At 45.0% G+C, this 25,285-nt stretch overlaps 1 protein-coding gene across 1 annotated transcript; it reads left to right on the plus strand.

Annotated features, from left to right (window-relative positions):
• Window positions 1–852: 852 nt before the first annotated feature.
• On the plus strand, window positions 853–24,810 carry NR1D2 (nuclear receptor subfamily 1 group D member 2). Its single transcript, XM_080611614.1, has 8 exons — window positions 853–1,068; window positions 4,128–4,388; window positions 5,987–6,075; window positions 7,026–7,170; window positions 8,622–9,238; window positions 12,774–12,959; window positions 16,781–16,991; window positions 21,675–24,810. The coding sequence occupies exons 1-8, from the start codon at window positions 1,053–1,055 to the stop codon at window positions 21,869–21,871; spliced, it is 1,722 nt and encodes a 573-aa protein (XP_080467740.1). The 5' UTR covers window positions 853–1,052; the 3' UTR covers window positions 21,872–24,810.
• Window positions 24,811–25,285: the final 475 nt, after the last annotated feature.

The raw sequence follows: 25,285 nt of genomic DNA on the forward strand, positions 1-25,285 counted from the left end.
GGCGGCAAACTACATTTAGCTGTGTTTAACCCCCGCTCGTTGACCTCATTTAACCTCAGTGCCTTCCTCTTAGCCGGAGGAGGTCAAAACACACCGCAACCCCCGTGCCTCCGGGGCGGTGAGGAAGAACATTTTGGGCTCCACTTCGTGGACAGCCTCCCCTCCTTAGTGTTGACAGGGGTTGTGTTTCTTTATGGGTTTCTTTTCTGGGAGCAGGAGATGAGAGAGTGGAGGATGTCCCCCCCGGGCAGAGACATCCTTGCTTTCCACCCGCAGTGGGTCCTATGGGGGTTTTTCTCCAGATGTGCCTTTCCCGGTTTTGGGAAGGCGGGAGCGGAGGGAGAACCGCGCCTGGAGGCTCTGTAGCGCACGAAGCGGTGTGCGCACTGCCGAGGTGTTTCTCCCGGCTTTTCCTTTCCCTCACAAGAGCAGGGAGCGCAGCCGCCCCGGCGCGCAGAGCTGATGAGCTGCGGCAACCAGAGCACCGGCATTTCCTGCCGATGCTGCGCGCGGAGCGGCCACCAGCGGATGCTGACACGGCCGCGGCGCTCCGTCCCCGTGCCCTGCAGTGGGCGAGCACCGCACTGGCAGTGGTGACCGGTTGCGGTGCCTTCACCGCAGGGGCACCCCCTCCCTCTCCCGCACCGCTACCGCCGCAGTGCCCTCACGCACGCGCCCACCGCACGTGAGCTCCCGCGGCCCGCGCGGCGCGGAGGAAAGTGTGTCACTGGGTGAGGGGGGCGGCCGGGGGCGGGGCGGGGCTGGCGGGGCGGGGCTGGGGCCGGGCCGGGCGGGCGGCGGTGCCGCACTCTGCGCGGCTCCCGATCGCTTTTGTTGTAAAGGGGAGGGCGCCGCGGCGGGGACGGGTGGCACTTGCTGCAGCCGCTCTGACAGGACACAGCGCGGCCGCTTCCCGCCTTCCCGCTGCATGTAGCGCTGCGGCGGGGGCCGGGCGCTGGAGGGACTGAGACCGAGCGGAGCTGAGCACAGCCGTGCCGGGCCCGGAGGAGTCCAGCGCGGCGCCGCCCCTGCCCCTGCGGGAGGAGGCCGCCATGGAAGTCAGCGCGGGTAAGCGTCCGCTGCGGACCGGGCGGACGGGGGGGTATTTGTGTACGGGGTGGTCCCGCCGGGCCGGGCGGGCAAGGGCTGCCGGTGGCGCCGCGGGGTGTGTGTGTGTGTGTGTGTGAGCACGGCGAGCGGCGGCGCTTGCCCGGCCGCGGCCCCGCTGGTGTCCGGGACGGCGGCGCGCTGGCTCACATGGACCCGCCGGGCGAGCCATGTGCGCGCTGTGTTTACGTTCCGCGCGGCGTGCCCGCTCATTGGCCTTGCGGGGCGGTGACGCGCGGATTGCATAATAGTGCCGGGGCGGCGGCGCGGGGCGGCTGGCGGCGCGGACACGTGAGGCGGCCGCTGTTTTGGTGACCTACATTCGGGGCGGCGGCGGCGGCGGGGCGCGACGGGGACACGTGGAGCTGCGGCGGGCCCGGCTCCGCCCCCAGCCGCGCCAGGCCGCGGTCGAGGGAGGGCGGGGGGGAGCGTGAGGTCCCGGTGCGGAGAGGCAGGGGGGGGTGCCCGCACGCGCGCGGCCGTGTGCGGCGGCGGGGGCTGCCTGCCCGCCGGCCCTGCACGTGGAGCGGCCCGGTGCGCGGGGGAGGCGTTGTGTAACGGGGAGGGGGCGGCGGGACTGGCCCTTCCCGCACAGCCCCGCTCCGCCCGGCGGCCCCGGGTACTGCTCCCTGCGTCCTTCTCTTCCTCGCTAGCGAAGGGCGGTCAGTGCTGCCCCCGCAGCACCGTCCTTGGGGCCGGGGGAAGCGGTTAAGCGCGGACCGAGTTTGCCGCCTCCTTCGCTCTTCTGCATTGTTACAGCTTCCTTTGAGATGCCTGCACGCTACGGTGTGCCCCCCTTCCTTCATTAATTGAATCTCTGCACCGGGTTCCCTAAGCAAAACCCGGGACTGCCTCCCTTGCTGGCTGTCCATTTCTGCAGCGTATCAGTGTAAAAAACCCAACTAGTTCATAGACCCGGGGCTGCTCTTTGTTTTGAGCTGTCACCCTGAGCTGTTGTATGGGAATTGACTGTGACTGCTGACCAGACAAAAATAAGGTTCACAGGGAGACATAGCTTCTAAAATAAGAAAAGTTATGGGAATCTTGACCGTGATGCAGACAAGACTGACAAGCTCACTGGGATACAGCAGCAGCACAACTCTGTGGGCTCCTTAGGCTTTTGGAAGACAAGGGGTGAACCTCCCCATAGGCATACCCTTCCCGTGCTCTCCTGTGACATTGGTGTTACCCTTGAGAGAAAAGGAGCATCAGTGTTTATGAGGCAGGATTTAGCGATAGTGGGGTGAGGTGGCCGTGTGAAGGAACACAGGAGTTCCCTGCAAGGACTGTGTTTGTGTGCCCTGCTTTGACCTTTGCAGATAAGGATGGTGCCTGCTAAGAAGGAGCTTGATGCTTCCCTCGGAGCAGGTGGACTGCGAGCTTTGGCCTGGCAGAGGCACGTGCACCCAGACCTTTGTCAGATGGGTGGTGTCTGGCACTAACACGGGTGTTTGGCGAGCTTTTTTTCCTCATGTTGTTGCTGGCCCCGTGTGTCTCCCTTGCAATTCTCCTTGCTCCAGAAACCCCCAATCCTGAATGCATGCAGTGCCGCAGGGAGGATTTATTGGAACAGAAAACCATCTGTGCAGGAATGATGGCTGTGGTGGGGTGTAGGGGCACGGGTGCCCAAGAATGTGAGAAGCCCCTTGCAAGTAGTGCACGTGTCGCACAGCTGCTTGGTCTGACTTTTGCCCCACCAGGCAGGGGATCCTGTGCTGCATGCTTTTTCTTATGGTGTTGATGGTGGTTTCCTTGGTCTAAAACATTAGATGATAAAGAGGAAATGGGCCAGTGAAGCTGCTGCAGAAATGCTGAGAGGACCGTTAAAGCTGATAGAAGTAATGAAAATTTGTCTACCTGCAAGCAGTGATCTTTCCAGGGTTGTATAACAGTGCTGCCTTTATCTGTGAGGAGGTGATGGCTGATGTGGGGAGCTGAAGCCCCAGCCTGCCATGCCAGCTCAGTTGACCAAGGATCCTAAAGACACCAATGCTTTTATTCCTGCAGAGGAAGCCAGCCTATGGCCCTTGTAAAGTTTTTAATCCTTACTGGTGTGTGAAGTTTGTCCTGAGTTGTCTGTGAAGATGCTCTAAATAGCAGTACAGGCATGAGGTTGCGGAGTGTAATTTATTTGAACAGTCAAGTGGCCTTCACTGTTGAAGTATTTGTGTGAAATACTGAATGTTTTTACTCTGGCTTTTGAAATGCCGAGCCTTTGAGACAAACTCCAATGAAGTAAAAACAACCTTCTCTTGCTTAGAAGCAAGAAAAAGGAACCTGTGAAAAGCCAGAACTGCTCTGAGGTCTATCTGAGGACAAAAAGCTGTTTCATTTGAGGGATTCGCAAGTGTGTCAGATAGCAAGATGCGGCAGGACAGAGATTGCAAATAGCAGCCTAGCAGGTGGAGTTTAGCTGCTGCTAGAAACGCTGCAAAGGCTTGCAGTTGGACAAATGGTGCTCAGTAGGTTAACCAGGCTGCAGTGCTATTTCTTTCACTTGCCCCCTTCCCTTCTGCATCATGAGCACTTTCCAGTCCTTCCTTTCTGTGCCTCTGGCACAAAGCCTGCATGAAGTCTTTCTCCCTGCCCTATTTCTGTCCCTAACCTAGCTTGTTTGCATTCCAGCTCCACAGCACTGTAAGAGCCTGGCTTTGCTTGTGGCTCCAGATGAGCTCTGCTCAGAGGGTGGCCAGGGAAACCCTCCCTGTGCCTCCCTGTGGCCTCTCCCCACTGCCCTGTCCTGCAGCTCGGTTTGTTGCTCTGTCCTTTGGGTCTGCTGTTTCAGCTTGACTTTGGTCAGAGGAGGCTGATAAGAGGAAAGAAGGGGACGGGGCAGACTGGGAGGTCAGCCCTCAAAAACAAATGGAGAGGAGCAAGCTGGAGGGAGGGAGGGAAAGGAGCGTGCCCAGGAACACGTGATGGCTGGGTCTGGTGGTGCTGGGTCATGGCGTGGCTCACATGGCAGCGTTGCATGTCTGCTTGTTATGTCACTATATGCCGCGTTTTCTTTCTTGCCTCAGGGGGTGTGATAGCTTACATCAGCTCTTCAAGCTCGGCATCTAGCCCAGCCTCATGTCACAGCGAGAGCTCAGACAGCGGTTTCCAGTCGTCCTCTTCGCCTGTACCATCTTCTCCAAACAGCTCCTCCTCGGAAAGCGGCTGCAATGGCCGGGGCAGCGAGGGCTCTGATGGGGCACCAAAGAGCGATCGGCTGGAGGAGACTATTAAAACAAACCAGTCGAGTGTTGCTGGCTTGACAAAAGGCCATAATGGAGTCACAAGTATGTTTGGTGCCAGTTCCTGTAACCACCATTTCCCCCCTGTGTATTACAACCCTGTGTGTTACAACCAAGTCCTCTGTGTGGTTTGCTGTGAAGGCATTTCTGTAATTTTCCATAAGCATGGGACTATAAAGGATAGTCCTTTAAAATGCATTCAACTATCAAGCTCCAGCTACTTACTTTGTCCTGTTTTGGTAACTGGAGGGGATCAGTGATAAAGAACTATATTTGAACAGTTTTGGAAGGGCAGGAATCAAACTGAGTGCTGGATTGAGCATTTTAGCACACACTCGGCTGGAATTCAGACTGGTCTTTTGAAGGCTGAAGTCTTTTAATGGCAGAATTGTTTTATCATTTTCAATTGTCATGAATCTAGAATAAACATCTAACAGTTCTACCTTAAGAGTCTTCCCTCCCCACCCCGCCACTTCTTTTTTTTCTTTATATATAGTGTTCCTACCCTAAGTTCTTAGTAAGAATGTTTACTTCCTCTTAAAAATTCACTATCAACTATGTTTTTGGTGTCACGGCAGAGTTTCCTGAAGATGCAACCTGTTGTAAGCTTCTCAGGCGGATGTGTAAATGGGTGTATATATAGATAGATAACATTTTTAGCTCAGTACTAGCTAGGTAAAGAAAAAAAACCACAGGTTTTTGTGGTTTGGTTATTTTTCAAAACCATGAAAAAATAAAGTTTTAGTTCCTCTTTACAAATGAAATCCAAATGTCAAATACGTTGTTTTTCCTGGTAGAATATGTTTCTGCAGGAGTATTTCCAGCTGTCTTTATTGCTCACTGTTAAGGTAATTTTGTGGTTACTGAAGTCACTGGTAAAACTCCCGTTGGCTTCAGTGAAACCAATGTTAGGCCAGCACTTAGGACTTGCAAAAAGTCTTTACTGAATTTATTGACAAGCTGAAATAAAACAGGTGGGGAAAAGCTTAAAAGACCCAAACCATGAGCATATTTACAGGGCTGAGAAAGTACTTTCAAGTTCAAGCATGCAAGTGTGCTGTTCTGGATATGCACTTAATTGAGTAGTCTTTATGTATGAGGATGTGGCTAAGTTACCAGTTCTAAATTGTTATCAGATAGGTAGAATGTATGGCTGGTTTATGATATATAATAAAATAAAGTGTCCTTTAATATTTCCATTTTAAAGAAAATATGTTAATTCTCTGTTGGGGAAACTGTAGCCTTTACATGGGCTTACTTTGTCCTGATGGAAAAACAAATTGAGCCCAAACTTTGGTGGCCTAGTTAACTAAATGGTCCCTTTAAAAGTGTGCGAATGTAACCAGACTTTCTACAACTCAGTACAATGCTACTGTGATTGAAAGTCCAGTGAATACATGCTTTCTCCCTGTCCTGATGAGCGCTTCATGTTTGTCTTCCTCCTTCCCCCTGCCCCTCTCTTGCACTGGTACCTTCTGAACTGATCAGGCGTTTTGTACATTCTTGTTTGTTCCTCTGCTGTGTTTTTTGTATGTTGAACTGACCTGACGTATTTTGCTTTCAGTCTAGGTTTTAAAAGCTGGAAACACTCTTTCATTTGTCATTGGTTTTCTATATCCTTGACTTTTCTGTTCTGATTCTAGAATTTAATGGCATGGTTCTTCTTTGCAAAGTCTGTGGAGATGTCGCTTCAGGATTTCATTATGGTGTTCATGCCTGTGAGGGCTGCAAGGTGAGCTGTGTTTCTGCTCACCTTTCTGCTGGTGAAATTCTCAACTTCTCCCCATAGGGGAAAGGGGGTGATGCTGCCAAAAAAATATTGGTATGCTTCTCTATTAAACTTAAATCTGAGAAATTCCAAACAGTGTGTAAGTTGTAGGAAAAGGCAAACCACTTAGCAGGGGACAGCATCTTCCAAACTCTGTAGTGCTTTCAGTTCTTGTCCCTTGTCCAGTCCTGCCTGACCTGGAGTGCACAGCAGACAACAAGACCTGCAGACAGAGGTGGGAAGGACCATGTCACGCTAGACATGTGGATGTTAATTGCATTAAGAGATAGTGGGTGTGAGTTGTCATCTGGGCTAGGACACAGAACAAAACAGCTTCAGAAAGGAAGTTCTTTTATCACAGGGAAAGCTAGAACTATGTGCTTCCTTGTTCATACATCAGTAGATCTGTATTTTCTAATCCTGTAACAATGAAAATGTTATGTTCTGTGACAGAGTTTATCAGCTTAAGGGTTATGTGAAGGAACCACCTTTGAAGGTCGTATGGTACAGCAGGATGGTTTTGTTGCCATACTGTGGAGATTGAAGTCAAAAGATCTGATTTTGACTTTCATCTTTGTGCTGATGTCATAGGAGATTGAGTGCATCTCTTAGAAACTGTCAGTGCAGTGATAGAGGTAATACTGGAGATATATTGCTCTTATCTGCTGACTATGCAGGAAGCAACTTAGCATCTTCTATAATTAGAAATCATAATTAGTTTGCATTATACATAGATCACACACAAAGTATGTCATGAGGAGTAGCAAGTTCTGTAAAATCACTTTGGGTTGATGGCTCTGAAGCAGCTTATGGGAGGCAGGAAAGTTTTCTTTGCTTGCAGAGAGGTGAATCTTGGCAGGAGGATTTGACATGTGCTGTAATAATAGTTCTGGGATTTTTTTGTTTGTTTACAGGGTTTTTTCAGAAGAAGCATTCAACAAAACATCCAGTATAAGAAGTGCTTGAAGAATAACAATTGCTCTATAATGAGAATGAATAGGAACAGATGCCAGCAGTGTCGTTTCAAAAAATGCCTGTCTGTTGGAATGTCGAGAGATGGTATGTTCCTGAGCAGTGGTCCTCTGAGAGGGAATATGCTGCCCACCTCGGAACCGATTGCTAAGGATCTTAATGGCAGATAACACCACCAACCCTGTTGTCAGGGTCAGGTTCCCTGTCTGGGAGTGCTAAGATCAGCTTGCCTTGCTCCCTAACCATCCTGACCTGGTAACATAATACTGTCCCTGGAGGCTAATGCAGTGCGATGCTCTGCAGTGGTCTCTTAGGGGGATGGTTGTAATAAGAGTCTCAATTTTGTTTCTATGGGTCTGTGTTGTTACTGTTGCTTTTTCCATGAAAGGGAATTCTGCCTAAGATGATATCCTTAGAGTGATCATTATAAAGCCTAAAGAGTTAGGTTTGGGTGCATGGGATGAGCATAATGACCATGTACCTGCTGGGCTTTTTTTTTTCCCCTTGGAGGGAGGGGGCGGGCAAGGAGGAAAGGGTAATGTCGAGCTGTGTCTCTGACCACCTTGCTTGCTATCCACTCCTTGTGACGTTTTAAAATGTAATGCTGAAGGTGCAGTTCATTTGTCTGCTACAACTTGATGTCACAAACCAGAACTCTTCCTCTTGTTTCACTTTTTAATTTTCTCAGGGTGTTTATTTCACAAGAACCAGGAATCTTGGGCTGTTAATAATTTAGTGGGTGGAGTGTTAAAGCTTATTCTAAATAATTGTTCTGAGTTCTTGTCGTGCATATGAGTTATTTCATCCCCTAGGCGCTTGTTTGCACATAAGGTTGCACCTGCTTTAATGAAAGAGAGTTAGTTACATTAATGATGGACTACTGCACGAACATAATTACATCAGTCGAAACTGGTTATAAATCCTTGTAAGGCTGTGGTTGGATGGGCTGGTAGAGGCAGTTGTAGATTCTTTAGGACAGGGTCAAAAATGCTGCAGCCACAATGATGCCCGTCCCCTTGCCATCAGAAAATGTCCTTGTCAAGGCAAAGTTATCAGGAATATGTACCAAGGTAAGTTGCACTCAGCACTGACTCTCTTGTTTTGGCAAGTTATATAATTGGTCTATGAGGAGCGGTCTTGTAGGACGTATTCAAATATGTTATGAACTGTGTTTGCGTTCAGCTAATTGTCAGCTCACAAAGTTGTACTGGTTTGGTCAAGTCTTAAAGCCTGACAGTTAACTAACAACTGTGTGTGGTTCATAGCCAGGTTTGTAGCAAACGGGGAAAAGGCTTTAGATTATATGCTGTAGAGCTGCCTTCTCTTTGTATGTAAACAGCAGCATGCATTTCATATCTCTCTCCCTGACTTCAGTGGTAATACCCCTGCTGTAGTATTGGTGAGAGCAGTTATGTCTTCCTTTGAAAGGCAGAATTTTTGGCGGGGGTGTGTATTCTGTGTGTGTGCATGTTAATGCTTTCAGGATTGACCTTCTTTTTCTCTCCTCCTCCCCCACTTTCATCTCCCCACCTTCGTAGCTGTTCGATTTGGCCGTATTCCCAAACGTGAAAAACAGAGGATGCTGATTGAAATGCAGAGTGCCATGAAAACCATGATGAACAGCCAGTTCAGCGGTCACTTACCCAGTGAAGCATTAACAGAACATCAAGATCAAGCACCTCAAGAAGACCTTTCCTCCAAGCCCAAGCAAGAGCGAGAAACCATCAAAACCCCTTCTTCCCCTCCTGGCGCTGACATGGCGAAGGAAGAAGTGATCGGTATGGTCACTAGGGCCCATAAAGACACTTTCATGTACAACCAAGAGCAGTCCCAAAACCCAGCAGAGATGATGCAGCCCCAGAGTGGGGAGAGAGTGTCAAAGAACACTGAGCAATACATCTTGAGCAGCAAGCACTGTGTTAGTGGGCTCAGCGGCCCTCAGTACCCTGAAAGTGAGCAGCACCTTGGTGGACAGTACAAAGGGAGAAGCGCAATGCATTATCCAAGCGCACCCACCATGTGTTTCCCAAATGGCCACTGTATGAACTTCACCAGTGGTTATACTCAGCGACTGTGTGATAGGATCCCGGAAGATGGCTATTCTCCAAACAAGAATACCACTTACTCTTGCAGCACTGGAGGAAGAATGCATCTGGTATATTGATATCAATTTTTTGATTGGACTTAGTAAAAGGCTTGGTGATGGCTGTGATCCATCTGTGCCACTTCAGTCAGTGAAGCTGCACACTATTGGCACAACTGCTGAAACCTAAAATAGTGACACAAGTTTGAGAGTGCACGTTGTGATGAAGGGGAATAATGGCTCAAGTTGTGTGAAGGGTTTGAAATCATAGAAGTGATGGGGTTTCTTGGTTTTTAGCAAAGTGAAAATAGACTAATGTCAAAGGTTGAAGAAAACTTGCAGGTTTTATCTGGCTTGACTTAACATGAAAATGGATGTTTATAAATACAGCTTATAAATTGCCTTCTTCACACAATCTTGAAGACTTCACTTTAAGATATCTATGCAATCAGATATGTTGTATTTTCCTTCAAGGCATTTGGAGCAAATTTCTGGAGTGAAACCTCGGGGCTAGGATTTTAAGCCAGTCTGCATAGGCTGGTTTTGTTGTTGGTTTTTTGAGGGTTTTTTTGTTTGATTTGGTTTTGGATTTTTTGTTTGTTTGTTTTTCTTGGGTGGTGTTTTGTTTTAACAGGGCTAGGCCGATTTTACAGGCAGTGTAAAATACAGACTCAATGGGACCCACAGGCTGTGTATCCTTCTCCCCTAGAACATCTTCAGCTCTGAACAGAGGCAGGAGGAAGATGCACAGATGAACTGCTTGTTGGTTGAGGGTCTTTGCTGTAATACTTGCTCAAGTGTGGCTCTGAACACACTTCTAGGAACCTTAGATGACTTTGCTAGTGCATTGTCTCATTTTCTCACTGAATTCTTAACAAAGATTTTCTTGCATGTAGATTTGGGGTTTTTTCCTTTCTTTAACAGGTCCCTCCCATTTGCCTTGCACCTGCTGTTCCTCTGCCATTCAGGCAACTGGTTCTGTAAGCCCCTTAAAATAGATTGTCCTTCTCTTTATCACTAGAACTGCCTGGGATGAGGGAACGTAACATCCTTGTTCTCATTCTGCGCTCCTGTCAAGAGGCGTTAACCCTTGACCTTTTTGAAGTACTTGAGCTGCCAGTGGTTTTCTTCCTTTAAGTTTGTAAAGGTTCTTCACATGTTCTTGAAGACCCCTGAAGGTCTCCACACAGTGAAGGCTGCTTATCTTGATGCTGGGTTTTCTTTTGTTGTTGTTTTTCTTTTCCAGTTTTGGTTTATTTTTTTCCCTTCTTTGGCTACCATAGATGTGGACCATGCCATCACTAGCAGGCTCCGACTTTAATTGCAGACTCTGGGCAAATAATAATTCCCAACCTTTCTTCCTTGCAGGGAAAGTATGTGGAGTCACTGCAATGGCATTCTTGGCACTCCTGAGAAGCAGAGGTTAAACCTGTCCGTATGGGCAGGCAGGGAGTGGCCCTGCCTGCAGAGGCCCGAACCAGTCATTTTGACCTGTGCATAGTAGCTGCAGGGAGGTTTAACACAGCTGATGATGAGGAGACAAAACTGAATCCAGCAGAGCAGTGCACCCCCCCCTCCCTGACATGAATGAGGGTTTTGACAGGGAACTTGGATTAGGATACATCTGAAATGAGTCAGTAGCAATAGGGGAGTGCAGTTAGGCTCTGAACCAGAACAGAGACAGATGTTCAGGGATTTGGTTTGATTTTTTTACTCAATACCTGCACAGAAAAGTAGAACAGGTCATTCCTGACAAGGGTTCTCTAAAGACAGCTAGTGACTGTACAAGTTGACACCTACTTCCATAAGAAGCCTTTCAGAGTTCACAGAGAGTCTGGACGATGCTCTTAGTCCTATGATTTAGTTTTAGGTAGTCCTGCAAGGAAGAGGGAGTTGGAAGAGGCTCATAAGGATCATCAAGTCCAACTTCAGATATTCCATGACTCTCGGGCAAAGGTCTCAAGACAGCTTAGGCATAATGCATAAAGGGGAAAAACTGGTGGTTTTTTTTCCCATGGGTCAGAGTGCCTGGGAGTTAGGGTAGATCATCATAAGATGAGAAGTTGAGGTGCTTTTTATGTTGATTCAGAGCAGAGTGCTGAACGAGATTCTTTATTTTCAGAGCGTACTGTACTTTTAGCAATACCTGTGTGAACTGTTGCAATACCATCAACAGAGCAGTAGTTAGTGTCTGTCGTGCTTCTAGTTGTGTGCCTAGACCTGTGATTTTACCAAAATATTTAATGATTCTCAGTTTATGGAAAAGGTCCCCCTTTACTCCGTATGTAATCACTGGGTTTGGGTGGTGGCCTCAGATACAAAAGTTATGTTGTGATTCACAGCTGAACCAAGAAATCTACAATGCTGTTCTTTGACTTCTGGGGAGAGAGAAAGGGAAGAGCTGTCTGTGTATTGACTGCCCAGTTGCCAACTGGCATTTGAAAACAAACAAACAAAACCCAACAAAAAAAAAAACCACGTCAGAAATTTGTATCTATCTCCATCTTGTTTTCTCTAGCTGTTGCTAAATACACAAAGGCACATTCCTGCATGTGTGTGTATATACCTGTTGAATATATTGTAATCTTAGGACCTTCCATACAAAGAATTGCTAGGCAATTATGAGTTTCAAGATGAAAAAAACAGTATAGCTCTGAGGAATTGCTAATCTATTTCACTTACTTAGCTGACATTATGTAGGATTACATCTACCATTTAGTATACCTGTGAGGAATACTTAAAGGAATTCTCATCCTTGATGATGACAGGTGAAATGAATATTAAAAGATTTAAACTTCATTAAAAGATGCAGATTTTAGAAAGCAGAACTGAAATTATCTCGGAGCATCAGGTTGGGTCTTACAGAGGGAATTTATTGGCAGTCAGCCTTGGCTGATACTTCTAATCTCATTGTAATGGATTCAGACTGTCCTACAAAAAATTGCTGTCTGTTTGTATAAAAGAAAGAGCATTTTGTTGCCTTGTGACTGAGCAAGATTGGAATATCAGTTCCTTGGTCATCCTCCTTCAGTGATGGAGATAAAAGCAAACGTCTAGGAGGAGAAGGTTGTCTTGGTAAACCCATGACTCAGGAAGCCAAGGCTGGCTTCCTTGCTCGGGTGTTGACACATTTGTCACCTTGACTGAATCACTTTAATTGCCTGCAAAACAAGAAAGATAGATGAGAATGAATGTAGTAGTGACTGTGAGACTGCAGTTGATTGTGAAATCATGATTAATTGTGAGATTACAGGAGTAATGCAAGTAAAAAATCTAGAGGTCTGGCGTGAAGTTGAGATCAGGGAAGAACAGCATAACCTGGGTTCTCTCAACTCTTCTGCTGTAAGTGATGTTGAAGTTTCCAAGGTCAGCAAATTTAGAAACAGATTGCTACTGAACTGCTGTGTTGGGTTTTCCTGTTCATTTTAAAGGGAGGGGGAGAAATCCGGTTGCTTTGGGAACTGGCTGAGGAATACTAATTTTTTTTTCTCTGTGCATCATTATTGCAAAGCTTTCTTGAAGAATAAACCTGCTTCTTTCAAGTATTTGTTAGTATTTGTAATGATCTCTTAAAGAGTTGTTTTCTGCATGTGTTTTGTAAACATAGGTCTGCCCAATGAGTAAGACTCCCCATGTGGACCCAAACAAGTCTGGCCATGAAGTCTGGGAGGAGTTTTCCCTGAGTTTCACCCCTGCAGTGAAGGAAGTGGTGGAGTTTGCCAAGCGCATCCCAGGTTTCCGAGATCTCTCCCAACATGACCAGGTTAATCTTCTGAAGGCTGGAACCTTTGAGGTGAGACCACTATGTGTATATTGTGGACCTGACAAACTGCGCGTCAGTCTGACCCCCTTAAAAATAAATAGAACTGGATTATATGGGGCAAAACCAGCTTGTTCATGGATGCTATTTGTTTAAGCTGATGGTGTCCAATGCTTCTGTTTGGTCAGATCTTGGTGAGCTGTCCGTCTTCCAACAAGCTCAAAATTGCTCAGCCTTTCAACCTTTTCCTCTTCCCTGGGCATTAATAAATGAGTAACGAGGGGTTTCTTGGGTTTGCATAGGAGCAACTACTTTGAAAGCTACCTTTGCCTAGCCTGGAGAGAAGCACAGTGCGTCTGGAAGTGTGGCTAGTTTAGAAAGTTTCCTATTCACCAGTTTTGTAGAGGAAAGTCTTTATCACTATGTCCTTCCTTCTGCCACTGTGCTCCCTACCAAAGGCAGGGCATCCATCCTGACCAGCCACCACTAGCCTTTGGTGGCAGTTGGGGGTTGCTGAAACCTCCATCTCCAACATAGTAACACTGATAACTAGCTGTACTACTGCAATTCTCTAGATACCGTACCACCTGCAGCGTGACTAACAGACTAATCCCACCAAGTCCTTGTGGTTAATTTCATCCACTTGTGGTCATGACGTATGTACGAATTAGTGGTGTTAAATTGGAAATGATACTGGAGAGCTTGATGCTGTTTTATAATTAGTGACCTTCACCAAGAGACCTTACTTAAGACCTACTTAAGGTTTGAGTTCTTCTTCCAGACTCCTGCATCTGTTGGAAACCATGAACGTTTTATAAGTATTCAAATGTCAAGCTTAAACATAGAGGGCTGGTAGAGCTGAAATCCCAAGTATTCAATGTTGTGTGCTTTCCTGGGGAAGGCAGATTGATGATGTTTTTGCTCTTGTTTAGTTGATTTATTCATTCAAAGAGAAATGCTGGATTTCGTATTAACTTGAACTGAAGCCATTTCTTGTGTAATGTGATGGGTCTTCCACCTGCATTTATTTAGCCCTGTTCTAAAATGGGTAATTGTTGGGTTGGAAAGTACAGGTTACACTGCAAGACCTGGTGCCTGGAGCGTGTCAGTTTCTTTGCTTCTTCTATTTTGCTGTCATGTATTTTTTGCAGTTATTCTTGACCTTTTACTAGTCATCTACGGCTCCTGGAGCTAAGAGCTGTATTTTCACTTCTTCAGCTACAGCTTGTTAAACTGGTGTTCACATTACACAAAAATGTTAGTTCCTTCCTGTGTAAAGTAGTATGCTGTCCAGTGCCTTTGAGGAGGGTAGAGAATCAAGCTTGAACTGTTCGTAGAATGCAAGATCAAATCTTCATGTTTTGCATGTAAAATGTTTGGTCCTGCCCTTTCTTCACCTGAAGCCTATTCATACGCCTTTTTGCCAGTTACAAGCACTGCTGATAAGTTACTATATCAAAGAGAATTAATAATAATGTATGACTGCATGCTTATCCCTATTCACTTATTAATGAAATATTAATGATTTCTGTTACCAAGCTGGTACCTGTAGTTAAAGGCCTATGTTGGCATCGTAGCAACAGAGAAAAAAAAAACCCCATAAACAAACAAACGCCAACAAACAAACAAATGAAAAAATAATGCTGCAGAGCACTGGAAAAAACCTAGACCCAGCAGGATTCATGAAACCATTGCAATAGATGCAAAAACATCTTGAAAGTCTGGTACATACAAGGTCATTTCTTCCTTCTGGGTAACTAAACTAGGATATCCCAACATCTGCATGTCAATAGAAGTATCTGAGTAAAAGTACTGTCTCTGAGCCTGTTTTGGCTCCCGTCAGCACCAGTGTGTGGCTGTCTTGACACTGTGCTTACCACTAGCTCATATTCAAGGAATGCTTGTTTGTCTAGGGACAAGAAGATGCATGGAGACTATGTTGGTGCAGAAGCAGCATAGCTGTATATAATTACATATATGTAAGCTAGAAAGCCCTCTTAGAACTGGGGGTACTGGGGACCTCGCTATATAGTGGTGGGATCTACATGGCCTTAATGGGAGCCAGGTCAGAAATAGCCACGAGCCTCAAATAAGGAACTGAACTGGAGTTTCAGTGGGTCCTGCGGAACATCCACCAGCCTCCACTCCAAATATAGTTGATGGCAGAGCTATGAAGGACCTTGGATCCATTGGGGTAGTGACTCAGTTTCTGGGGGAGAAGTGAGCAAGCACTTACCTATGTGCTTATATTGCTATGGTCGGGTGATGGGGTTGATCAGATAATATCCTCAGCATGCACAAATAGGAATCTTGAAGTGAAATGGGGTGAATTAATCATGAGCTATGCCAGTCTAAACTGTTCTTCCTTAGATTAGAAGGGTGACATTGAAATCTGTAGGTCTTTGCCTTAGTATAAATCAACACAGCTTCATGGGCTTCAGTTTTGAATAACAATGTTAATGCTGGTTGCTCATTATTTAAAGTTAATGTTTCTAAAGCCCAGTTCTGTAAGGGAAATAACCATATTTATCTGAAAGGTTGGGGTACCTGGTAGGTCCCTGCTAATGCACAAGTACAGCTCTGTCTGCCTGCCCTTTATGTCCTTTTCTTGTATTCTGAGGGCTTCTGCACCTAGGTTTCTGCACGCTGTAATCAGTGTCATCAAAGGACACATAGCTTAGGTGACAAAGGTGAACAATATATAGTGCTTATGTGTCCATCAAGATTGCTGCATGTCATTTGGCTGTTTAAATTTAGGAGCAGGTCATTTAATGTGCATGATTGGTGTTCAAATTCTCAAACATCTTCATTTTTTTGAGCCCTCCTTTTTTTGAAGCTTGTCAAAAGCACCAGTCTCTGCTGAAAACCTGGTTCTCTTCTCAAATGTAGTACACATTTAAATTCATGCAGTTATGTAGGGTAAGTGACAAGAAACGACTTTCACACCAAGAGATTACAGCAAGTCTGAAGTTTTAACCAGTGCCAGTTGGTTCATTTTCTCCAAATAAGAAGGCTATTCTGTGCAACTTAAACCTTGGAAATGTAAATAAGGTTGTTGAACATGAGCAAATGAAACTTTACAAGCCATTCCAGAGGGAAACGTTTCACAGTACGACTGAGAAACCACAAGAGAAATTTCAGCCCAGAGGGGTAAGTTCAGCACATGTCAACTGCTCCAGCACAGGTGCTTATACCAAAGGGGTATTCCCAGCTGCAGCTACAGACCAGGTGCTGTTTCAAGCCCTCCTTCCCTTGACTTTTGAAGGCGGTACCTGTGGCTTCTTTCTACCAGAGCTCTTTAACATTTGTGTGGACACAGTGATGCAGCATGGTACTTTCCCAAAGAATGCCTAGTGGTCCAGATCATTAGGTGGTGTAAATCAGCCTTGTTTCAATGGAGCTGTTCCACTTTATGCCGAGCAAGAATCTAGTTCAGTATCTTCGTTTTGCTCTTCGTGAGTGTGGCCAAGAAGACCTTTCTTTTAATGCTCTGTATGCCTTTGGCTGTTGGATGGCTTAAGCAAGTTGACCTACTGGCATATTTATGAATGGCATTGTCTTTGTGGCTCAGGCTGTCTGAGGCTTACATTTTAATTTTCCTCCCTTTGGTGTGCTGTAGCCCCTCCCCTGCATCCACTAATTTCTTCACTTGTTTGTTTCTCTCAGGCTACTGGGTCAGAGCTTGCGCTGATTTTGACAGGTCAATAGCATGCTGTCAGTGTCTGTGTAGAATGCTTGTACAGCAGTTAATGAGACAGTTGGAATCATGTTAAAAGGTTCATGTTTTTCGTTGGCTTTCCTAGAATTCCGCTTATATTTATGTGGTTTTGTTGTTCTGTTTTTTCTTCCACCAGGTTTTAATGGTACGGTTTGCGTCTCTGTTTGATGCAAAGGAACGTACCGTCACCTTCCTGAGTGGAAAGAAGTACAGTGTGGATGACCTGCATTCAATGGGAGCTGGTGATCTGCTCAACTCAATGTTTGAATTTAGCGAGAAACTGAATGCCCTGCAACTTAGTGATGAGGAAATGAGTTTGTTTACAGCGGTTGTCCTGGTATCTGCTGGTAAGGAGAGAAAGTTGAATTGCACCTTTGCCAACTATTAGAAACATCTTTTTATTAGAAGATTCCTGTAAAATGTATACCTGTTCTTCCACATCGAAGTGCAACTTAGTAGGCTTTAAGCTACTAGCAGCCTGTCATTTATATACCTGCTTTTTTTGATACTGCCTTTTGGGAAGATGTGACAGTAGGCTTGTATTTTCTTACTACTTTCTGTAGAATGCAGAAATGCATCTCATAGCTGCCTGATGGCCATTAGAAGCTATTTGTCTGACTTGTAAGTCAGCCAGGACAGCATCGGTGAAATGACTCCTGACTTGCACAGCTTAAGTCTTGGGAAAGGTGGCATTTCTACTTCCAAGTATTGTCACTGAGGTCTATTGCATATTTTACTTAAATCCAAATCCAACAGTTTGATCTATGCCTATGTCAGCAAGAAAGCCCTATTCATCTGCATTGTGACTTCTTACCACAAAAGGTCTGCCAATCCACTGACATCTTTGCCAACCTCGTATCTTGTTTCAGTCACTGGATATATAGAACACCCTGGCCCAGATTCAAAGAAGGATTAAGCACCTACTTCTGTAGTATTATCTAAAGCCTCAAATTAGGCACATTAACTCTGCATATAATTCCTGGAATACAAGATGCAGAATCCCTGCTTGCTGGGTAAGGAGCTCTCTAGAGGTAGCTAACAGGAATGCTAGTAGTGCCCACTTAAATGACAAGCCAGCATTTGGGGCCACCTGCTTCTTTAACAAGTGTACATCTTCCACATGAGTGGTTTAGAACCAAATTTTCCTTATCGGGAAGGGGCACTCCAGGCATGGTGCTGTAGGCACATGAAGCCTCTGTAGACAAGGTAGGACAATTTAGTCTAACAGCTTTGTGCGTGGCCTAACTGAAATGTTTTAACACACGATGGGCAGCTGTAGCCTCTTCAATTTGTAAGTGGTGGTAATGAGCAAAGGGTGGTAGACTTTGCAACCTTTGAAAACTAGAATGAACGGCAGCATGAAGCAAGCATGGCACTGTGGTTGGTTAGTGAAAATGTTCAGTTAACAGAGAGAAACCCTGGGGGTTTAGTTGCTTTTCCAGACTGCGCTTTACAAATTTTATCTTAAAAAACCTAAATTGTCAAGAACTGGAGATAACCTTTAAGTAAGGACTGAGAACCAGGCTTCTTCCCTTGCTGTGTAATGCTACAGCCACTCTTCTTGCTTGCTTAGCTGCTGGGCCCTAGAATGCCACAATCTCTATGTCACCTGTTTTGAATGTAAGTGGCTGTATCTGTTCTGTTAAATGTGCTTGTAGCCCAAAACCAGCCCACTTCAGGCTTTTAGGCGGTGTTTCAAGCAGTTGCTAGCTTCCAGTAGGGCTTAGCATAGGGATGATCTGTAACATGCAACAGGTAATATCAGAATCGTGCAAGATGACAAAAAAAGGTGGAGTTTGGTATTCAAGCTTCTTGCAGCTGCTGGGAATTTTTCAGATCATAGTTTGGACATCACTGCTACCTAGCTTAGCTGCTTTGTGATCTCATCTGCGGTCTGATAACAGCCTTCCTGGACATCTTCACAAGCTGTTTCTAGGGTTTTAGAAAATACAGCTTCACTAGTGTTTTAATGCTCATCCTATATTCCAGATACAGTAGTATCCTTGATGGTCACTGTGAGTCTAGCAGCTTTCAGATCAACTTCACTATGTAACTGAAGTGCTGCGGTTGTTACTTGCTCAAGTGAGTAAGTGAGCATGCTTCATATGTGAGCAGGTGCCTGAGAAGAGCAGAATTGTCCCCAGCAGAGCTTTTGTGGAAGCCAGGAGGAGAAGGTACTGGTAGAACTGAAGGATCATGGGCACTTGTTGATTAAACAGATCTTGAATGACAGATTCCTTGCACTCTACCCATCAAGGAGGAGGGTTAGAGTAATTTCCCATAAGGTGGAGGAAGAGCTCAATTAGAGAAAGAGGAAGGGTTGAGGAATAGCATCAAAGAAAATGACATGGAGATGCAGGCAAAGGCAAAGATGCTATAACTGAAAGTGGAAGAATAAGATCTTAATGGCATTAAGATGACTCCATCTCAGAAAGAAGGTTACTCAAGAAAAGATTGTCAGAAAGAAAGTAAAGTAGTCAAGATTTACATCAGCTCCAGAAACAGACAGTAGTGTGGGACTGTTGAATCCTGGTTAAGTGATCCAGAATGTAGCATACCATGCTGCACTAAAAATCTTTTAAATTAAAAACAAAAAAACCCCAAAACAATCCAAAAACCCACAAGCAAACCAACCAACCCAAAACCAAACATCAGTGGGGAAAAAAAGAAATGTTCAGAACTCTCTTAAAACAGTGCTAGTGGGGATGTGGTGAAGATGAAGGGGAGATAGCAATTTGGATCATGGGCTCTAAAGAAGGAAGAAGCAAGGTGGAAGCAAAGCTGAAAGAATGTGGTTTGTGCAGGACCAGATAATCTCTTAACTGAGGGTGATACTTTGTGGTAGAAGAATATATAATACACACCCTCTATTACTCCTTCTTATTGGGATAGTACTAACAGAAACTTCTGCTGGCCACTGGGGGCAACTAGAAGTAGGCTAAGAGGGAAGGAGAAGAAAGACTTGCACTAATTGAAGAGAGGAGCCTACAATAACTTGCTGAAGAGAGCCAGGAAAGATGGGACTGCATTCTTCTGCCTTCAGAGGCAAGGCAGGACTGTTGCCACTCTACAGAGCTCTTGAGAAGTCTCATCTGGCTTATGTTGTCATCTCTGCTCAGGATAGAACAAATCAGGTTGTGTGAAGTGGGGGGCAACTGGGGTAGATGGTTTAACCAGTGAAGGCAGAGGGGCATTTCTTCACTCATGCTGTCATGGAAAAAGCATGACAGTCTTCACTGTCATGGTTTAAGCCCAGCTGGCAACCCAGAACCAAGCAGCTGCTTGCTCACTCCCCCCACATCCCCCCCCAACTCCCGGAGGGATGGGGAGGATAATCAAAAGAATGTAACTCCCATGGGTTGAGATAAGAGCAGTCCAGTAACTAAGGTATAACACAAAACTACTACTGCTACCACCAGTAATAATAATGATAAAGGAAATAACAAGGGAAGAGAATACAACTGCTCACCACCTGCCGACCGATACCCAGCCCAACCCGAGCAGTGATTTAGCCCTTCCGGGTAACTGCCCTCAGTTTATATACTGGGCATGATGTGCTGTGGTATGGAATACCTCTTTGGCTAGTTTGGGTCAGGTGTCCTGTCTCTGCTTCCTCCCAGCTTCCCCTCCTCCCTGCGGAGCATGAGACTCAGAAAGTCCTTGGTCAGAGTAAACATTACTGAGCAGCAACTAAAAATGTCGGTGTTATCAGTGCTGTTCCGAGCCCGAAAGTCAAAAACACAGCACAGCACCAGCTACTAAGAAGGAAAAAAAGGACTGCTACTGCTGAACCCAGGACATCACAGAAGAGTGGAATGTGTGCTAATAATTTGATATTAATCGAAGTTCCTAATTGTTAGAATAGAAGGTTCTGGAACAATCTTTCTGAAGGAACAAAACACATTAACTGCTTCAAGATGGATCATTAAGTGGATTATGTAATATTTTTTTCCCCATAGCAGTAGGGACCTGCACCAGTCTGGTAGGACTTCCTATACTCTGTTCACCTGAGAGATCTGATAGGATTGACACTGACAGCATAAGGAAGGGATTCCCACTCTGACTGTAAGATCTGACTCAGTGTTACTCCAGAAAGCTGTTGTCATTCTGTGTCCCAGTTCCATGAAGTGCTTAAGTACATGTACGCATCAAAGCACATTTCTGTTCACATCCGTCACTTGTGTATGTATGTGCCCTGCTGAATTTACTTAGTGTTTAAGAAGATAGGATACAGCTTGGAAAAAACAGCTCCTGTGCATGGTTGTTAGGTGAGGCATTTTCCTTAAAAATCCATTCTTTCAAGCTGGTTACTTAGGTTCCACCTAAGGACAACAGGCATGTTTTTAAATACAGCTCTCTGGAAAGAGGTGCTTTGGGCATGGGGTGAGTGCAGTAAGTGGAAGGACAATATTTTTCTTGATGTTGAAATTCTTCCTCAGCTGGGAATTTTTGGGGGCATCATGTTTCGCTTTGTAAGTGCTTCAGAACACACTCAGAAATAGTGGCCAGAGATGTCAAGGCTTGTACTTCCTTTGCCTTGGGGATCCCATTGTGCAGATGTGATTGTGGCTTGTCCCAAGTGGGATTTCTCACTCAAGCATAAACCTCCAGTTTAAGTTTAGGGTTCTGTGTCCAGCCTTGAGAAATGTTGGAACTTCTTGCTTTCATGTGCCTTCTTTCCTTGCATTGAAATCTGTGATTCAGCAAAGCATTTAAGTGTGTGCATCAGTCTGTCCTCTGCTGGAAACATGGGTAAGTGATTACAGGAAAGGTGATTGAATGATGCCAGGTCAGCATGAGCTTAATACTTTACAAAGTAAATAACATTTGGAAGACTTTTGGCATTGTGGGTTTGAAACTTCTGACATAAGTATTTAGTTATTCTTGTGCTTGTTAATGTAGTGAGTGATTCTTGCAGTGGTTTTATGGTGCAAAGTACATAATTACATCCATTTAGTCTTCCCCCTCCCTGTTTTTCTCACCCCCCCCCCTCTTCTCCACCCCCAATCCCTTCACCCCTTTCTTTTTAGATCGTTCCGGAATAGAAAATGTCAATTCTGTGGAGGCGCTTCAGGAAACACTAATCCGTGCATTAAGGACCTTAATAATGAAAAATCACCCAAATGAAGCCTCTATTTTCACAAAACTTCTTTTGAAGTTACCCGACTTGCGTTCCTTAAACAACATGCACTCTGAAGAACTCTTGGCCTTTAAAGTTCACCCATAGGCCTTTAGGTCTCATTTGTACTTGGACTTGCCTCGTGTTAAAATGTTTTGTGCTAAAATATGTATTTATACAGTTGTACCACTTGTTGGAGAGAGAGAGTTCACAGACTGTGAACAATTGGTAGCTGTCTCTTAACCATGCAATAACGCTTCAGCAGGTGCTTTCAGCTAGCGGCGGTGCAGCATTCAGACTCCTCCAAGACATCCAGACCCAGCTGTGCTGCAGTTCTGCAGAGGAGGTTGCGATAAGCCCCAGTAAATATGGACTGTTCTTTCCTTTAGACAAAAAGAACCACCACTGCCCTCTCATGTAAACTGAATGCAGAATAGCTGTGTATGTGCATACGGAGCATGGAATGGGGTGGGAACGATCCTGCGCGAGTAGGAACATGAAAGAGCTGATTTAATTGGTCTTTCACTTATCTAATATATGTATGTCTGTGTCTTTTGATAACTCACTCATGGTTTCCACTGTTGTTATTCCATTAAACCCGATGGAATGATTTCAGCCTGCACCAACTCTTCACTGAGCATGTGTTCATGCCATGTGTATATAATATAAATAGTTAAGTAATGAGTGTTTATGGCTATATAAAGTACAGAGTTGTGTGTATATATGTGTATGTATATAAATAGTTCTATACATAAAGTATACATATAATTTCTTCACAATATTTTAAACTGTGAAGGAATTTAAACTTACAACAGAAGGTGATCTATGGAAAGAACCAAATAGATGCACTTTGCATATTGCTGAACTAATTATCTGACCATTTTTTAGAAAACATCCAATTTGCATTAATATGCTGTGTTTGTTAATTTGAAAAAACAAGACCAACATCAAAACAAACAAAAAGACCAAAACCAAACCCAGAATGGCACCAAAGGGGCAGAGCAAGATTCAGTTTATAGAAGGGGTTTGTAGGGAATCTCAAGTGGAGAGGGTTGGTTGTGGCGCTGCTGAGATTGCCTATTGCCACTGAGGTTCTTACATTCTGATAAAGGTTAAAGAAGCACCAGATGCTCTTCAGAAACTTCAGCACAGCCAGAAAGAAGCTATCAGATCAGTAACAGTATCTATCAGAGGAGAAAAAAAAAAAAAAAAAAAAAAAAAAAGGCAACAAAAAAAAGCGGGGAAAAATGTGTCCATGGTTGCGTTTGGGTGTATGTGTGTTCTGTGACTGTTTATTTCTTGCAATACATCATTTTGCTGCTTCATTGCTAAATGAGAATTGAAATTGAAATGTGAGATTCCCCATGTCTTTTCACAACGTGGGCTTTGTGGTTCCCATGCCTGTTCTTCTGGAGCTCTCCACTGGTGCGTGTGCATGTGCGTGTGTGTGTATGTGCAGAGAAGGTGCACTGGATGGTCTGGATTTTTTTCTTTAAAAACCACCACAAAACCCAGCCAAATAAATGGGACTTCTTTTTTTGTTGTTTATGCCAGTAGCAAATTACAAAGCAGATCCTCAAGGCTAAAGATTCTGCTGGTTTTCCATCTAGGAAAGTGGCACTCTTGTGTTTTTTTTCCCCTCCATTTGGAGCAGGACCTGGCACCAGAAAAGAGAGACTTTTAAAAGTCAAAGCAGTTGTGTTAATTAGCTGTGTTTATGTTTTGCTAATGTGGGAAGAAGCAGCTCTATTACACGTGTGTTTAGTTAACTTACCTTAGAGAGGTAGCCCTCTGGGACTGCAGTGCTTGGAAACACTGCTCTGCGGAGGGAGAGACCTCTCCGGTTATTGCTGTGTTCAGATGTATGCGGTAGTTGAGGCCAGAAGCCAGAAAGCCACCAGACTGCAGGACTCTTGCTGTGCAGGAGCAGCTCTGGCACATGAGTGATTCAGTGGGAGCCCTTTTGCCTGCTGTGGAGCTGGAGCAGAGGCAGACCTCAGCCTGCCCCTTCACATCAGGAGCTGGGCAGGGAATGGGAGGCTTGCACCCTGCCATGGCTCTGATCACCTTTGGGCTAGGGATTTCCTCTTGCACAGTGGTAAGGAGTGCTGGCCAGGGCCGTGAGAGCAGGAGAGGGCATGTGTTTGAGCACATTTGGCCTTAGCTTTGGCTACGAAGCAGAAGAGCCCTTTTTCCTTCTCCACTGCTGCAGGGAGAGCTGCCCTCCTGCATCAGTCTGCTTTAACCACTGGATAATGGCCCTTTCGTTTTGCTAGCCAATGTGCTGTCCATGGCATACTGTCCTAATTTCTGTTAACAGTCTGCATCCTACCAGTATTATTTGTTTGAGAACTTCAGTGAATGGTGCATTGAACCATTCAGACTTTAGAAAGGACAGTCACGTTTTGTATTGTTCAGGAGCTGAAATTACTTCTTTTTAGACCCCATTTCAAATGTGGCAAGTACAGTTAACCATCGGTTGTTTTGAGAGGGAAGGAGGCTTCTTACAGAGATTGCCACCCTACAACTGTGTTTTGTTGTGTTTTGTTTTATTTTCCTTAAACTGTATTATTAAGCCTTTAGGAATGTATAACCAGGACCGAGTAATTACTGCTTATTAAATTTTTAGTTAGATTGACCATGTATGTCTATAGATAGATATTCTAACTTGTGCAGTTTCATTTGAGATAATCTTCCTGTACATAATGGAAAAACTCATATAACAGAGGAAAAAAAAAAGCCCCAAACAGATTGACTGAACAAAAAGGTGATTAAAGTACGGTTCCAAAGTGATCCATGTATTACAAGCCCTAGCTGGACTCTTAGAAGAAAATCTAAACTCATTGTGTTAGCTGTGTATTGTGAGCTCTTCTTTTACTGTGTCACTGGTTATACACTTGTTAAACGCTGAGATAATAGACTTCATGCCAGGCATTTGAGTACTGTAGATTGGGTCATTGCTGAAAGATTAATGTACTGTATGACTTAAATGAAAATTTTTATTCTTGATTTTATTCTTGATTTTATTCTTGTTTCGAAAGATTAAATATGGGCATTACATCAGCAAGAGAAACCGTGCTTCTGTGTTCTTTGTATGAAATCTAGAGGGGAGGGCAACATGCTGAGATGAACAAAGCAGAAGTAATGGATGAGAACATCACTGCTGTAAGGTGACAGGGGCTGTGCTGGTGCATGGTGGCTAGGAGCCTGTGTCTTGGTCCACTTGTGATATGCATCTGCACTGCCAGGGGGTTGGATGGGATTGGCTGGTGCAATTTTGGGGGTATTGTCAGTAAAAGTGGTAGTTATTTTAAACACCTTAATTTTTTTCAGGAGTTTACCTTAGTAACTGAAAATAGGATATGGTTTAATGTCTGGTAAAGGCAGTCTTAAGGATAGGTTATGAGAGAGGTAGATGGGAAACAGCATGTGAAGGGCAAAGATCTGTTTGATTTTTACAGCTTGATTTCCTCATTTGAAGTGTTTACTGGTTAGAGGAGACAAGCTTCTCAGGAAAGGTTC

This window comes from Psittacula echo (assembly GCF_963264785.1).
Source record: "Psittacula echo genome assembly, chromosome: 2".
NCBI classification, from domain to species: Eukaryota; Metazoa; Chordata; class Aves; order Psittaciformes; family Psittacidae; genus Psittacula; species Psittacula echo.

What these genes read in the sequence shown, in the direction of transcription:
- NR1D2 (XM_080611614.1), top strand. An exon ending in CTGGAGGAAGAATGCATCTG is followed by an intron (nt 9,239 to 12,773) that starts GTATATTGATAT and finishes TTGTAAACATAG; the next exon opens with GTCTGCCCAATGAGTAAGAC. An exon ending in GGTTGTCCTGGTATCTGCTG is followed by an intron (nt 16,992 to 21,674) that starts GTAAGGAGAGAA and finishes CTTTCTTTTTAG; the next exon opens with ATCGTTCCGGAATAGAAAAT.